This window comes from Triturus cristatus, chromosome 8 (genome assembly GCF_964204655.1).
Source record: "Triturus cristatus chromosome 8, aTriCri1.1, whole genome shotgun sequence".
Taxonomy (NCBI): Eukaryota; Metazoa; Chordata; class Amphibia; order Caudata; family Salamandridae; genus Triturus; species Triturus cristatus.
This window is the reverse complement of record NC_140591.1, coordinates 1659436171-1659452395: the sequence shown is the minus strand read 5'-3', so window position 1 is coordinate 1659452395 and position 16225 is coordinate 1659436171. Positions and strand designations below refer to the sequence as shown.

At 43.0% G+C, this 16225-nt stretch overlaps 1 protein-coding gene across 4 annotated transcripts in view; it reads right to left on the bottom strand.

Moving 5' to 3' along the window:
* LOC146808505 (transient receptor potential cation channel subfamily M member 2-like) overlaps positions 1-16225 on the bottom strand; it is a 2014188-nt gene that overhangs the window by 1549018 nt on the left and 448945 nt on the right. For 3 of the 4 annotated variants that reach the window (XM_085623584.1, XM_085623586.1, XM_085623585.1), the window contains exon 4: positions 7492-7651. In XM_085623584.1, coding sequence (XP_085479710.1) covers positions 7492-7651 — 160 coding nt within the window. Of the gene's footprint in view, positions 1-6063; positions 6339-7491; positions 7652-16225 lie in introns of those variants that run through there. The other variant, XM_085623587.1, reaches the window with a different exon arrangement.

Sequence of the window (16225 nt, the reverse complement as noted above, 5' to 3'; positions counted from 1 at the left end):
AATGAATGTGTAAATAAAGCATGTTCTTTAAACTAATTCAAACCTTAGACTTAAATCGTGTGGACAGCTTAAGCGTGACGTATTAAGCATATTTTCTACTTTTCGAAACCACGCTATAAACGATATGGATACGCATATGGTCTCAAACTTACAAAGGTTGTGCATGGAAAAAGAAATAGGACTTACGAGCAATTGCTAGTTACACGTATGTTTCCACTATAGATGAGCGTATTACTGCTGTGTACATTCATGAGAACAAACCACAATAAACAATTGATTAAATAATCGTTCCTGGGAAAGTTATTCTTGTTGTTTAAAAATAGTAACAAATTAACTGAATCACGCTGTGTTTAAAAAAGGAAAAATGAAAAAATATTAATAATAAGGCTGCCGTCAGTACATAAACACGTCATACATCATGTATATGGTACTATAAATGACAACTGAATTCAAGGCGGTCATTTAAACCATTAGGACAAAGTGCATTCAATCTGTAAATCCAATAAAGTTCTCATTGTAACAAAAAGGTTCTGTTGTCTCTTCCTGCTTTAATGTCAATTTTCTCCAGGATCATAAATCTTAATTGGCTGATGTTATGATTCATCTCATGAAAGTGTACTGCTACCGTGGATTTGACGTTTTTTAATCGTATGTTGCTTTTATGTTCAGTTAAACGCGTTTTCATTTTGCGTTCAGTTTTTCCAACATAAGGCAGTCCGCAAGGGCATTTTAAGAAATATACCACATTGTTTGAATCACAGGTAGCTGAAACTTTTAGATTGATAGGAAATCCGTGAGAAGGATGAAGTAATGTTGAACCTTTAATTATGTTATTGCAACTGCTGCAATTGTGACATGGAGTAGTACCAGTGTGTTTGGGAATAATCACGGGGGCTTTTTGTTGTAGTAATTGTTGTAAATTTTTTGTACGTTGGTACGCAAAAATCTGAAAACTTTTGAATATGCCATGGAAATCTGTTTCTGTTTGAAGTAGAGGCCAGACTTCAGCAGGAGGCAAGATCTCTCTTCAAGCCCTTGGAGATCCTTCACAAGTTGATGAAAGTACACACAAAGTTCCTCTCTCCTTTCTTTGGCAGTTTAGGCAACCACTGCAAGCCAACTCCCCAAGCAGCACTTCAGCTTAGGGATAGTCTCTCCTCAGTCTCTCTGGTTCCTCTCCTCAGCAAAGGTTTCTTCTTGTTTCCCATAAGTGATCTAAAGTTTTGGGGTCTGGGTCGCCCTTTTTATGCACAGTTTCTCTTTGTTCTCTGAAGGCAGAGACGCCTTTGCCTAGTCCAAACCAGTTCTGGTCAGTCCTGGAGCACTTTGTTGACAAGACTCCTTCTTTCCTTTCACAGTGTAGCCAGGGACATCAGACGTACCACAGGAGGTGGAGCCAGCATTGTGGAGGGAAGGCACAGCCCTCTTCAGGTCCCAGTGCCACTCCTGCCATCCATCTACATGCAGATCTCTCTATTTAGCCCTGTGCTGACTCACCCTGTCTCCTGGAATCCCCAAGCCCCTGTCACTCAAACTCCAGACAAGGAATACACAACCTAGCAGAGGCAGGCTTGGATGGTTAGACAAGAAAATACCTATTTTCTAAGAGTGGTATTTTCAAACACAGAATGTTAAAACCAACTTTACTAAAAGATGCATGTTATCATTCTGAGTTCAGGCATACTAAACCCGAATTTCTACCTAGTTCCCTGAGTCAGTTAGGATTATAAGATTTAATAATCAAACTGCCCATTCTGGCCTGTGGGGAACAGGTTGCCTTGCAATAGTGAAAAATTAAAATGGTTGTAATTCACGATTAGGACATGCCACACATACCAGGGCATGTCCTACCATATACTTACCATGCACCCTGCCCTTGGGCCTACCATAGGGGTGTCTGATATGAAGAAAAGGGAAGGTTTAGGGACTGACAAGTGGGTGCACTTGCCCAGTCAACATAGCAGTACCAGACTGCACACAGGTTCTGCAATGGCAAACCTGAGACACACTTTACAGGCTGCTTTTGTGGGTGGCACAAGCAGTACTGCAATCCCACCAGCAGCATCTGATTTACAAGCCCTGGGCACACTCAGTGCACTATACTAGGGTCTGACCAGTAAATCAAATAATCCAATCATGGAGTCACTAATCTATACATCAATTTACCATAGGGAGCACTTGCACTGTGGCACTGAATAGCAGTGGCACATTGCCCAAAGCATCTAACACCAGCAAAAACACATGAGGCAACAGCAAAAAATGGAAGGGAGACCCACGCCAAGGTGCCAGGTCTAACAGGACTACGCAGCATTCTGAACATTGCACTTGCTAGCTAACACCCACTGCACACATTTGTTCAACACCCTGTTCATTTGTTCCACAAGACCATTGGTTTGTGGGTGATAGAGAGAGCTCTTGGAGTGAGCAATTCCACCCTGAAGTAGGACATTTTTGTAATTCTTGTCTTAAGAAATGTACTCCATTGTCGGACACAATGGTGGAGGGAAAACCTTCCCGCAGGAAAATATCCTAGAGAAAATCAATTACATTTTTGGAGTTCGGTTCAGCGGAGAAACTTCTCTCCGGCCATTTTGAATAATAATCACTGGCAACCACAGCAATCCTGGAGGAGGGTGGAAGAAGGTTGAAAGGACCAACCAGATCGATACCAATCTTCTCCCAGGGCCTGGCTGGAAAATCGATGGGCAGAAGGGGAGGGGTTCTCACTTTCAGACCTTTTCCAGCATTAGAACACACAACACACTCTCCAACAAAAACATCAACATCCTTGTCCATTTGGGGCCACCAAAAACACTCACGTAACCTTCACTTAGTGAACGTTTTTCTCAAATGCCCTTCAAGAGCCCCACAGACCAATCTGCCCCTCACTTTTTCTGGAGGTACCAACCTATCACCACGCACCAATATACCATCTTCCACGGAGAACTCCATGGAGATTTTTAAAAAACGTTTGTAAAGAGTAATGTGCGTTTTTCTCCTTGGGCCAACTATTCTTGACACGCTTAATGATCTGGCACAGTAAAGTATCTTTGGACAATTCATCCCTCCATTCACCTGTACTCACAGCACACATATCACCCAGAACCATGGAAGCAATAATGCAGTTGTCTTCATCATCATCGTCAAAAGGAAGAGAACCAATGTCTGAACAGGAAACCTCGAAAAAAATCTGCCCTGCCATTCTTGTGATCTGGAAGATAGGAAATTTCAAAATCATACTGAAGCAACTTAGTGGACAGTCTGGCAATCCTGAGAGTATGCTCTTTGATTTTGTCCTCAGAAAGAATAGAGACCAGCGGGCTGTGATCAGTGCGTAGACGGAAATGGTTATCCCAAATGTAGGGATGGAATTTTCTGATGGCCCACCAACAAGATAAAAGCTTACTCTTGATAACGGCAACATTGAACTCTGGTCCACACAACACTCTTGAAGCATATTCCAAAGTGTTCTCTGTCCCATCTATGGTCTGAGTGAGAATAGCACCTAAACCAACACCACTAGCATCCACAGTGATAGTGCACATAACATTAGGATCAAAGGGTTTAAGAATATTCAGACCAAGGAAATTGTGTCTTTATCCATCCTAAAACTTCCTGACAACGATCATCCCAGACAAAAGCCACACTCTTCTTCAAAATGTTGGTTAGTGGTTGCACCTTAGAAGCATAATCAGGCACAAACCGTGAGTAAAACTCACAAAGACCAATGAAAGATTTCAGACCAACATTATCATTAGGACCAGAGGTGTCCACAATTGCCCTGATGAGACCAGGCCTCGGTTCCACACCATGTTCTGACAACACATGACCTAAGTACTCAACCTCTGTGACTTGAAAATGCACTTTTCTTTTTTAAGAACAACCCACTTCTCTTGCATGATATCCAGAACACGATACAGAGATTCATCATGAGACTCACTGGACGCACCATAGATCAAAACATCGTCTTGAAAGACAGCAACACCTTTGATCCCCTTGAGCATTAAACACATGATCCTTTGAAAAACGTCTGCCACAGAGGCAAGACCGAAAGGCATCCAACATGCCTTGAGGAAGGATCTAAGACCACTTGGTGGTAAGCCAACAAATCCAACTTACTGAACCATTTGTATCCATTGATCATGGATGGACACATCTGAAATCTTAAGAAGAGGGTGAGAATCAACCCAGATGTTTTTGTTAAGTTTGTGTAAGTCAATACAAATGCAAAGTTTCCCATTCTTCTTCTTGGCCACAACTAATAGAGAAAGCCAGAGAGAGGACTCAATAGGCTCGATTATGCCTTTCTGGCATAAGCCATTGAGTTTGTGTTCCAGCTGATGCCTGACACTAAAAGGAACACTCCTGAGTCTGTGCTTGACCGGAATGGTGTTGTGCTTATCTCTAATCTGGTAAGTAAAGCCCTTAATCTGACCCAACCCTCTAACAAACACAGATGGATAACGCCCAATAAGGTTATCAGAAAAATTATTAGAGCAGACAATAGATACCTGATCCTTTGTTCCAGGTCTAAGCACAATCTGAAAAAGGCCTTGATTAAACCATCCTAGAATGGACAACCCTTTAATTGCTACGTACACCATCCCAAGGATTTTTCTACCTTGGAATTCGAGAATGTCCTCAAAATAACCTGCCAGCTCTATCCTTCACCCCTCATATGAAACAGGAGACCTGTAAGGAGGTTCCAACAGCCGAGAACCCCACACTTCATTAAACAACTCTTGGGTGATCATGGTTATTCTTGCACCTGAATCCACCAACAAACACACTTTTTTATCTCCAATGCCAATTTCAACATTCAGAGATATCACCTTTAGGAACATTTTCCACAGAAACAACCACAACCATGTCTCAGCTCGTTCTGGATGCTGTGGTAATTGTCAGAATCAACACATTCCACAATTGATACATTAGCAACCGAGGATGAGGAAGAAGAAGTGACCTGTTTACCAACTTGAGAGGACACCCCACTAAATTTACTACTTTGACAAACTTTAGCAAAATACCCAAGTTTACCACACACCCTGCAAATAAAATGTTTGGCCGGGCACCCTCTGCCCAACTTGGTATGTGAAAAATGACCACAACGAAAACACCCATTATCAGAACATGAGGAGACATTGTTTTGAACTTCCCTAGATCTTACCACCCCCACCAGTTCATTGGATTTGTCCTCTAACTCTTTCACAGATACTTTAGACATTTCAAAGCTCTTTGCAGTGTGAATAGTTTCTTCAAGGGAAGGATTTCCCATGGACAGTAACTTCTGTTGGATAGTCTTGTCAGAACACTTAAAAATGTACTGGCCCCTGACTAACTGCTCCATGATCGCTTCAAATTGACAATCAGCACTCAATTTGCGGAGAGTATAGACAAAAGCATCAACATCTTCTCCAGATCTCTGCTCCCGTTTGACGAACTTGTGTATGATTACTACCAGACTAGGCTGAGCATCAAAACGTAACTCCAACTTCTTTACTGCCTCTACATACTCATCAATGTCTTCCGCATTTTGGGCTCGTACCAAAGCTGGCAAGTGTTTTTAGATAGACCTACCTTTGAAGCCTTAAGAATGAAGGAGACGTTTCTTTCTTTCAGCTCTATAGCAAGACACACCTATTGTGCCTAAATAAGTAACAAATGCATCATACCAATTTTTCCAAGCTGTGGGTGGGTTACCAGGCACTTCTAGAAAAGGAGGTGGAGGTGATGCAGACTGCATTGTATGACTTAGAGTTAACAAAGCAAAACTTCCAGTGAAAAACAATATTCAAAATTGACCAAAAATAAAAAATATAATATGTTGTATAACATTATACTCCTGTAAATTAACAAGAAACAAATAGGAGTTGTCTCTTGAATCCCAAAAGAACAGCTTCGTGGATAAACATCCAAATGTACATGACACTGTTAATATTTTCTAAAATATAAGTTTGCAACATACAAGGTGTGTGTATCACCGCAGTAGACACAAATCACATTAATTCTGATGGAAATATAAAAGCGAACGTAAGAACATTTTTGCTAGTCACTGGTACTAACTGTATGTTGTAGACATTGGATCACACGTTGACTTGCGAAGTGTGTGTGTCACCGTTTTTGTGAAAATAGCCAGCTTGGCAATCGATGCGTGTTTAAGTAGAGAAACTCCTCCAACGAACTTTCAGTAACTATCCGCTCCGTAGAGCTGAAGCAATGTGAAGAAAAGCTAGAGTGTAATTGATGTTTTCGGCAAATCCAAAATGGCCCTTACATTGCGTGGAGTATGTGGAGAAAAGCTAGAATGTACTAAACCAAAATGATGTATTCTTCAAATCAAAAATGGCTGCTACGTTGCGTAGAAAGCGTGAATACGATGCGCTGCATAAACTAAAACACTGACTGATGCGGCCAAACAAATTGGCTTCAACGTTGTGTGACGAGTGTGCAGCGAACAAAGAGCAACCACGCCTGACTTTGAAATGGCAGCTGAAGTGACATAATTCTAACATCGCAAGAACTACTTTGTGAAATTTGGCTGCTGCTGAAGTGCAAGCGCGTTGCGAAAACAGTACCTTTAGAAGCAAGAACACTTGAAAATGCGAAGAATGTTCTGAAATAAACAGTGAAAAGACGGGATTCCAAAAAGCCATCGGGAATACAGAGAAGACTCAATAGCAGTTCCAGATGATCTTCATGGGTTCTGCAGTCACCTGTCATTCGTCACCATACAAAATTTAGTAATGACTTGCAGCAGACGAAGAATTGTACTAGCAGGTAAGGTTTTTTTCAGACAGGGACTGCGCAGCAGCCGACTCGGTTGAAGCGCAAGAAAATAACTGACTCGCATTCAAACACTAAAGTTCTAAGTTCCGTTGTGAATGCCCACATCAAGAAAAGACATGGTGTGAGCATACTAAACAGAGGGAAACACAAGGTGAGACTACTACACGGTGCTCTTTCACATTTTAGGGCACCGACTCGTTTGCTGATTTTTCTTTGGTGTTCAACATACCACAACCTTCCCACCAACACCTCTGGCACTTTGGTGCTCTAAACTGAAGGCACTGGATGTTCTATGTTTGCTACTGAGGTTCTTCAGACTGCGGTCAGGACTGCTCAATGTCCTGGGCATTCAAGCACATAACAGTTGTTCATCTATTAACCCTACATTCAAGGTTATCCACCTCAATACTTCTTGCTATCTGCCTTCTAAACTCACAGGTGCCTTTGGTGCTTGAAAAGAAGGTACATAGTAGAGTTGCATGGGTTTCATAGGCTTGTCTTTCTTGTTCATTTGTAGTGTGCTTTAACAATTGGGTACTACCCTTCATTCATTTCCAGCACAGGGTTGGGGGGGTGGGGCACTTACAGCTTTTGCGATTAATCTGGTGCCCATGATTCTTGTTTTACTCAACTGCGGCACAGTGCTGCCTCAAGCAAGAGTTGAACTTATCAGTGACAAGTTTTGGCCCCTCAGCCATCACTCACCTTTGCTGTCTTGTTTCCGATGCCTTTGAAGGTGAGGTCCCCATAGGCATCGGTTGGAATTACTTTGATGTGCTTCTCCGGGATCCATTCTGGTTCAGTGTGTCTGGTGTTCTCATGCTTGTGCTGCCTCTTGGCATTTCCACAGTAACACACCTCCTTCCTGAGGGTAAACAAACAGAGCAGGAATTGTATGTGTGTGGGGGGAGCTACAGGACAGTGAAAGGTAGACTTGAGCAATTAGGTGCTGACCTTCAGAGAAACACCACAGGTCATAGACACAAAAGACAGCATTTGATCTAGCAAGAGTTATTTTCAGACAGACTAGCCATTTAAACAATGCCAGTGGATACTACAGGAGCCTTTATTCAAAAAGTAGATAAAAACAGTATGCGGTTCTCCCAGATAATCCAACTTAACAAAATTAAATTTAGACCACAAAGTGAAAAAGGTTACAATAGATGTGCAGAGGACAGTTCTTTACATCAACAGTACAGAGCCCAGCAAGAGGAGACAGGATCAAACCCTTGGTGGCTTCAGAGGAGGGGGTTTCCTCTCCAAGTTGGGGGCTAGGCAGCATGCAGTTCTAGAGTGAAACCGGATTAGTCGTCTCCTAAAATCATTATCAGTGCACTTTGCCAATGCTGTTGCAAATGAGTGATTGGTAGGATGAGATCTGTAATTTATAAGATTACACCCTTTATTTAGTGACCTGTGTCATAGCGTAAATGTATCGTGACTGTGACTACGATCTGTAAAACAATAAAACATCTAGAACAAGGTTATACAAACATTTTATTAAATAGCTCGTGAGCATTTCTGCCATTGCTTCAGACCACCTGTCAGTAACCAGCAGATAAGCCACCAATCCTTTCACATTTGTTGTTATTGTGCATTTGATCATAGATGCATGAAAGTTATGTATCTGCTTTTTTCATTCTGCAGCCTTAATGTACTAAAACGATTTTAAAAGCACCAATACCCCTAAGGGTTAATATCAAACCACAAGTCACATTACCCAAGTAACCAATAGTAAGTCAATCACATTCATATCTACAGCTTCCAGCACCATTTTACACCTCCTTGTTTGCTGCTCTGTAGGTTTGGTTCTGGGACTTCATTTTGTCTATCACATCTCGTGTCCATCTGCTTCTGTCCTCTATTTAACTTGGGTATGTACTTGATCTCCATATTGGAGTGTTCTGATTACTGCATTGCTGGCTATACTTGAAGGAAAAATGCTCTTGTTTTTTGCATTTCTGCCACAACATGTATTTTTCCTGATGTGCCCCTCCCAATCAGGGCAAAACCAGACCTGGCTTGTTTGTTTTCTGTTTCAGGGAGGACTTAGCCTGGCAATTTGGGCTGGACTGTTCCTATTGGAACAGGGTGGTCAGGACTGATTTGTATGTAGCTGGCTTCAAACTGAGATGGCCTGGTGTCCAAAATAACAATGGATTGGGATGCAGCCCCCAGTGACCTATGGCGGAGATTATTTCAAGCATGCCATCCATCACTTTTTTAATACTTTAGTCCTTGTCTCAGTCATCAGTGCCTGACTTAGGGTTTTATTCAGCCCTTTGGGGATAGCCGGCCACGTTACAGAGGGTTAAAGGTCATGAATTTTGCTCCCTGGCAGCGAGAAACTTACCATATTTATAGATCACTGTGTGCCTGACAGGAATCTCGCTGTTGTGTTCAAACGGCTGATATTTCTAAAAACAAATTCCCAAAGAGGGAATAAAAACAAAAACTTAATGGTCCAACAGGCAGGGCCAATATTTTCCAGCCATGGGTCTCGGAGTAATTTGTTCTAGGCCACACCACGTGTCAAAGCCTGACCATCACTGCATAGCAGAGCGGTACTGGCCCGCTGGCCATTTATGCTCACAACACAACAATTGGCAAACAAGGGTGGTAGTGCCCTCTGTCCCGTTGCCCATCGGCTGTGCAAACCCATGTCCAACAGCTGTGCGCTTCCTGGGGGTCCGCGGTTCTCATGTCGCGTTTGCCTGTCTATGTGTAGGACAGCGCATACCCCGACCTCTGCTGAATGCCCTGGCATCTGAGACACGGTGCAATGCTGCTGGTATGATCACACCCCAAGGTGGGGAGAGTGTCCCAGTCTACTCTGCCACACATTACCCTCACTTCTGGACAGTGCAGTTTGGTGATCAATATTATGGCAAACACTCGACCGATGAAGCCATTCATCATAGATGGTGCCCCATCTGCACAAGCCTCCATGTGGAGAGACTGGGTAGAGAGAGTGGGGCTATATCGTGAAGTAACTGAGGTAGATGATGAAAGTAAAAGGGCCATGATACCAGTCCTAGGAGGCAAGTCCACTCACAGAATCTCCAAGACACTCACAGAAGCAACCCTAAAAACACATTAGACCCGTATAACAGCGCTCAATTCTTATTTTGAACCTATGGTTAATCAGGACTATGAAAGATTTATCTTTTGCCAGGCCAGACAACAGGCAGCGGAATCCATTGACATGTTTTACACCGGACTAAATGAATTGGCGAGTATATGAGGATTCGCAAATGAAGTGGAAGAAATAAGAGGTCAGATAATTCAAGGGTGCGCATCAACAAAACTTCTCAAATGCTCCCTACAGGAACCAGGCAAGTCCCTGGTAGACATTTTGACTATGGTCTGGACCAAGGAACTGTCCAAAACCCACGCACGCCTTATAGAAGCTGCCCTACAGACATTAGGGAAACCCATAGCAGGAGGGTCATCAAAACGACCCTGCGGGTACTGTGGCAGCCCCAACTGACTGCCTCACGAAAGGCAAGTGTGCAGGGTGCAGAAAATATCAATCAAAAGGCACCCCACCCCACTGTCAGTGCGATGTCCAAAACACATGAGCAAGACGACATGGATGACGATGAGGACACGAACACACCATTCACTCTGTTTTCAAGAAAGGAATGGCGGTGCATTCTCAACGTCACTTACCACAATGCCAGATACAAGTGGGAGTACACCCCATTCTATGCCACAATGGACACCAGAGAGTCCATCAACCTACTGTCTGCTGAAGCCTACCAGATGCTACAACCACCACTGCATCTCTAGAAAATGGTGATGAAAGTATTCGCATATGGGCAAAGCAAACTTCTCCTCATCAAAGGGAAATTCCAAACACTCATCACTCATGGACCTCAATTCCCGCATTCCCTCATCTACCACATCAAGGGATGCCATGGGGGAACAACCTTTACAACGCAACTTTTACAACGCACTACACTTACAACGCATTTTTTACAACGCACAATCCATTACAACGCATGACATTACAACGCATGACACTACAACGCATTTTTAAAAACTACCTTTACAACGCATTCCATTACAACGCATACTACCATTACAACGCATACCATTACAACGCATAATATAGTAATTTTTACCCCTATACTATCCAACACTTACCCTACTGTTGCACCCCCTGGAGTTAGAATAGTAATTTTTACCCCTATACTATCCAACACTTACCCTACTGTTGCACCCCCTGGAGTTAGAATAGTAATTTTTACCCCTATACTATCCAACACTTACCCTACTGTTGCACCCCCTGGAGTTAGAATAGTAATTTTTACCCCTATACTATCCCACATTTACCCTACTGTTGCACCCCCTGGAGTTAGAATAGTAATTTTTACCCCTATACTATCCAACACTTACCCTACTGTTGCACCCCCTGGAGTTAGAATAGTAATTTGTACCCCTATACTATCCAACACTTACCCTACTGTTGCACCCCCTGGAGTTAGAATAGTAATTTTTACCCCTATACTATCCAACACTTACCCTACTGTTGCACCCCCTGGAGTTAGAATGGTAATTTTTACCCCTATACTATCCAACACTTTCCCTACTGTTGCACCCCCTGGAGTTAGAATAGTAATTTTTACCCCTATACTATCCAACATTTACCCTACTGTTGCACCCCCTGGAGTTAGAATAGTAATTTTTAACCCTATACTATCCAACACTTACCCTACTGTTGCACCCCCTGGAGTTAGAATAGTAATTTTTACCCCTATACTATCTAATACTTACCTTAAATGCAATTTAATATTATGCGTTGTAATGGTATGCGTTGTAAAGGTAGTATGCGTTGTAATGGAAATGCGTTGTAAAGGTAGTTTTTAAAAATGCGTTGTAGTGTCCTGCGTTGTAATGTCATGCGTTGTAATGGATTGTGCGTTGTAAAAAATGCGTTGTAAGTGCATGCGTTGTAAAAGTGTGCGTTGTAACGACATACATCCGATGCCATGGCATGCTGCTGGGGTGCTGCACCGCCGAAGCAATTGGCATTGTCATGCTCGCTTTTGGAGTTAACTAGGAAGGAGTCTAACACTCTTTGAGAATTCTTTAAGTGTTTGAAGGCATCGGGTGGATGAAGAGAAAATAAATAATACTCTAAATCGACTGATCTGTGCAGCCAGTAGCCCTGCGACACAGGAAAATCTCTTTTTATCTGAGGCCTCAAGTTGAGTAAGAGCTAGAGAAGCTAGAAGCTGCTGGAATAATACAGTAGATATCTGGGCCCACCCCGTCGGTTTCCCCCACTGTGGTGACAAGGAAGCCAAAACAACCCGGTTAGGACACATATGCGTAGACATGAGGCTCCCTAACGTGGCACTAAAAGGCAACATCATCTTATCCCACCATTGATGGCCTGATAGGGGAGTTGAGTTGAGTGAGCTGGTTTTCAAAGGTAGACCTCAGATCTGGCTACTATCAACTTACCTTGGCTGAGGAGTCAAGGTACATCACTGCCTTCTCAATCCCCGTGGGTCTGTGGCACTACAGAAGATTGATTTGGGAATTTTAAGTGCCATTTAAGTGTTTCAGAATACAATACAAGAACACCTGGCAGGCCTGCCTGGAATAGTGAATGTCAGTGACAACCTTTTGGTGCATGCGGAGTCAATCCCAGAGCAATATGCCCAGCTGGGGAGTGTCCTCCAGCGGATACAAGATTCAGGACTCACTCTCCACCAAAGCAAATGTGAGTTCCTCAAGCAACGATTAAACTTCTTTGGATACACTTTGTCCTCGGAAAGTGTAGTGACTGACCCTAAAATAGTACACAACATCAAACAGGCAGTCCTACCAGCCACCATGCTGGAAGTTTGCAGCTTTCTGGGTATGGTCATGCAATTGACGAACCAGAACCTTTTGGACCTGGCGGCGCAGGGTACGCCCTCCGTCTCCTGGGTTCACCTGCTTCGATACACAGAGACACTGGACACTCTGTCGGCGTTAGAAGATTGGATTTATTTAGCTGCAGCTAGTACAGTTATCCTAGAAGTACACAAAGTAGGTTCTCAGGAGACTGCCACTTTACTCTGTGGCGCATCAGATTAAATACTATACAATATAGGATTATTAACAGAACATACGCCCCAAGCAAAGAAGAAAAGAGCCAATAGGGTAAGTGGAAAACAAAGCGGAACCAGTAAGAAGGGTTCGAAAACAGAAAGATCAGATGACTCGAAGAGTCCTCTCCTCCAACTGTGTTTGTCATCCCACCCCCCAACTTAATATATTAATTGATTACAACTGACTTGCAGGTGGTGAGATACGTTTGTGTGTATTGGAGGACGGGCATGACACAAGAGAATGCTAGCAGGAGACAGTGAAGGCCAGTTGATAAGATATGATCGGGAAAGAATGGTGTGAGCCTACAGATAGTTGGAACAGGGATTAGGGAAGCAGACACGGATTAGTGTACTCGGCTAGTCCAAACACCAGCCTTGCAAACAAGGCCGAGGACGTATTTTGACACCAAGCTACGGGAAAAGCAGAAAAGACTTCGTTCGCCGTGCTGCCTGAGTGGTGGCAACACAAAATGGCGGCGGGTTACAAACTGGCTGGTCGTTTCGATCGTAATCGAAAATCGAAGTTCCACAGACCCTCCTTTTGCAAGAACTCAGGCAAGATCGACTCACGTTAATCTGAGTCCACATCAATAGCCATGAGATCATCAAGCTGTTGTTGCAACATCATCCTTATGTTTTCTGTCACTTGAGGTTTGGGTCTTGAAATGCACATAGTGGCACAAAGATCACAGATAGCGGGACCACAGTGCATACAAAGACAACAAGAGAATATGATTGTCAAAATTACTCCAAGGAATGTCAATACTTTCCAGCCCCATTTGGACAGTAATCCACAAAACCATTCCGTTCAACTTGGAAATAGCTTGGTATACTGTCGGAGCGTCATTAGGAATGAAAATACAACAGCTTGACCCGATCAATTTACACACTCCACCACGATCGGCAAGAATAAAGTCTAAGGCAACTCGATTTTGTAAGGTCATAAGACGATCCGCCTGTAGTTCCGCCGTGATATTACTCAAGGCTCCTACAGTGATGTCTGTTGTAGTCTCCACAACACGGACCAGTTGCCTTATATTTCTGCTATTGGCCATTGGACCCCAGAAAGGAAGAAAACCTTTAAGGAAATCTCCTCCTTCTTGTCCCGTGGTGTCTTTCGAATCAATAATTCCTCGACTGAGACGGGTTCGGTGATAATTGGCAGAAGCAGTGTAAGTGGGGGGAAGAAGAAAAGCTATGTAGCAGGTACCAGAGAAACCCGTTGGCAACCAGGTATAGGCTCTATCATAACAAATGAAATAGGTACCTTGTGACGGTACTAGAGGAGGTGAGTTCAGAGAGGAATAAATGTATGTGTAGGAACAGTTACTGTTTGGTACAGTGTCAGAAGAGCGTTCGTTTATCTTTAAACAGAAGTTACCTTGATGCGGTACAGTCCAGATTGGTGAGGATTTCTCTTTTCCCATTTTATTATTAAGACTCGACATGTATTGGGTGACGTTCCAATTAGTGTATGCTTTTCTTTCATCTATAGAAATCTTGCTATTCTCCATGATTTTAGCCATAACCACCATACCCTTAATCAAAGAACCATGACTAAAATCCGGATAATTAATTTGTGTAGCAACAGACCGTCTGAATTTACTTTGATATGCATATGAGAAAATAACAAAGAATGCCCAAGCGGAACCTTTGTAGGAGAAATGAAGAACTAGAAATGGTATTCCCTTCTCAGTAGTATGCGGCATAATACCACATACCCAACAATCAGTTGTGGTAACCACTAATTGATGCTGGTGTAATAGTTGAACAAAAGAATTATTGTAATACTTGGTTCTTCTGACAAGTTCATGTGAAGGGAAAGTATGGAAAAAGTGTGGAGAGATAGTAGAAGAAGGCAAAGAAAAGGAAGGGGAGGTGTGTCTTGGCTGCAAAACATAAACTATCCAACCAATAATCGCCAAAGCAATACATAATGATATCAAAACACATAGGGTTATACTGTAACGACTGTACATTATTTTACAAGATGCTTTCTTTGTTTCATTTCTTCTCTCTTCAATGCTTGGTGTACTTTCCATTTTCACTATTGGATGCTCACGGCAATCTTCCTCAATCACTAAAATCACGATGCTCTACCGTCCTATGACACTGAAAGATCCTGCAGACCTATTGTCACTACTCAGGTCGTGACCTAGACTCCTACCGTGAACCTGCAACCTAAACAGAACACTACACAAGGAGAAGGGGAAAAAAAAGTCTTCAAATGTTCTTTTGTCGGAGCCTAAGATTGTAGTGATCCTTCCCAGGAACACTCTGATCTTGAAACAATGTTTTTGGTTCAGTCGTGTTCAAGCGACGGTGCAATGGAATCGCTTTCTGTAAGATGTCGTCGTCCTCTTTCTCAGACAATGTCCCATTCAGGTGTGCATCGCTAAAGGGTACGAATCGTGGAACTGTTTCGCCTTCGCAGTCACCAACCCCTCTGCGCACCCACTGATCGAAAGGCAAGGGCAAAGGTACTTTCTTGCAGTGCACACCGTGAATCCAATTTTTCTTTCCTTCAACTTTAATTGCTGTCCTCGTCGTGAGAAGAACCATTCGGGGCTTCTGCCATCTGGGCTCCAAATTCTTCTTCCTCTGAAAATTGCGGATGCAGACCCAGTCACCTGGATGGATGGAGTGACCTGGATCTGTGGAAACCTCCGGCAAAGCACTCCGAACCTGTCGATGAAGGACATGCAATTTAGTTGTAAGGTCATGCAAATAGTCAATTAACATTGGGTAGGGCAAATCTGAGTACTTTTTAGGACGAGGTATTCCCCATACGTTGGCCGGAAGGCCAAACACCACTTCATAAGGGCTAAGTCCCAGACGAGAGTGTACTGCAGTTCTGGTGGATAGCAAAGCTACCGGTAAAGCATCAGGCCAATTAAGTCCCGTACTTGCTTGAATTTTCGCTAACTTTAGTTTCAGGGTCCCATTGTAGCATTCTACTAAACCTGCTGATTGGGGATGATTTGCCGCATGGAACTTTTGTTTGATTCCAAGACCTGCACAAACTTTCTGCATGACTTGGCCAACAAATTCGCTCCCATTGTCGCTCCAGACAATGCGCGGCAATCCAAATCTGGGAAAGAATTCTTTAAGAAGGATTTTGGCTGTGGATAAAGCTGTGTTGTCTTTCAAAGGGTATGCTTCTATCCATCTCGAAAAGGCACATACTACCACCAGAACATATTTGAGATTGTTGCATCGATCCATATGAATATAATCGATTTGCAACACTTCAAATGGGTATGTCGGAGGAGCAAAATGACCTGCTGGAGTGGGGGTTCCCTTTCCTGGATTATACATCAGACAAACAATAC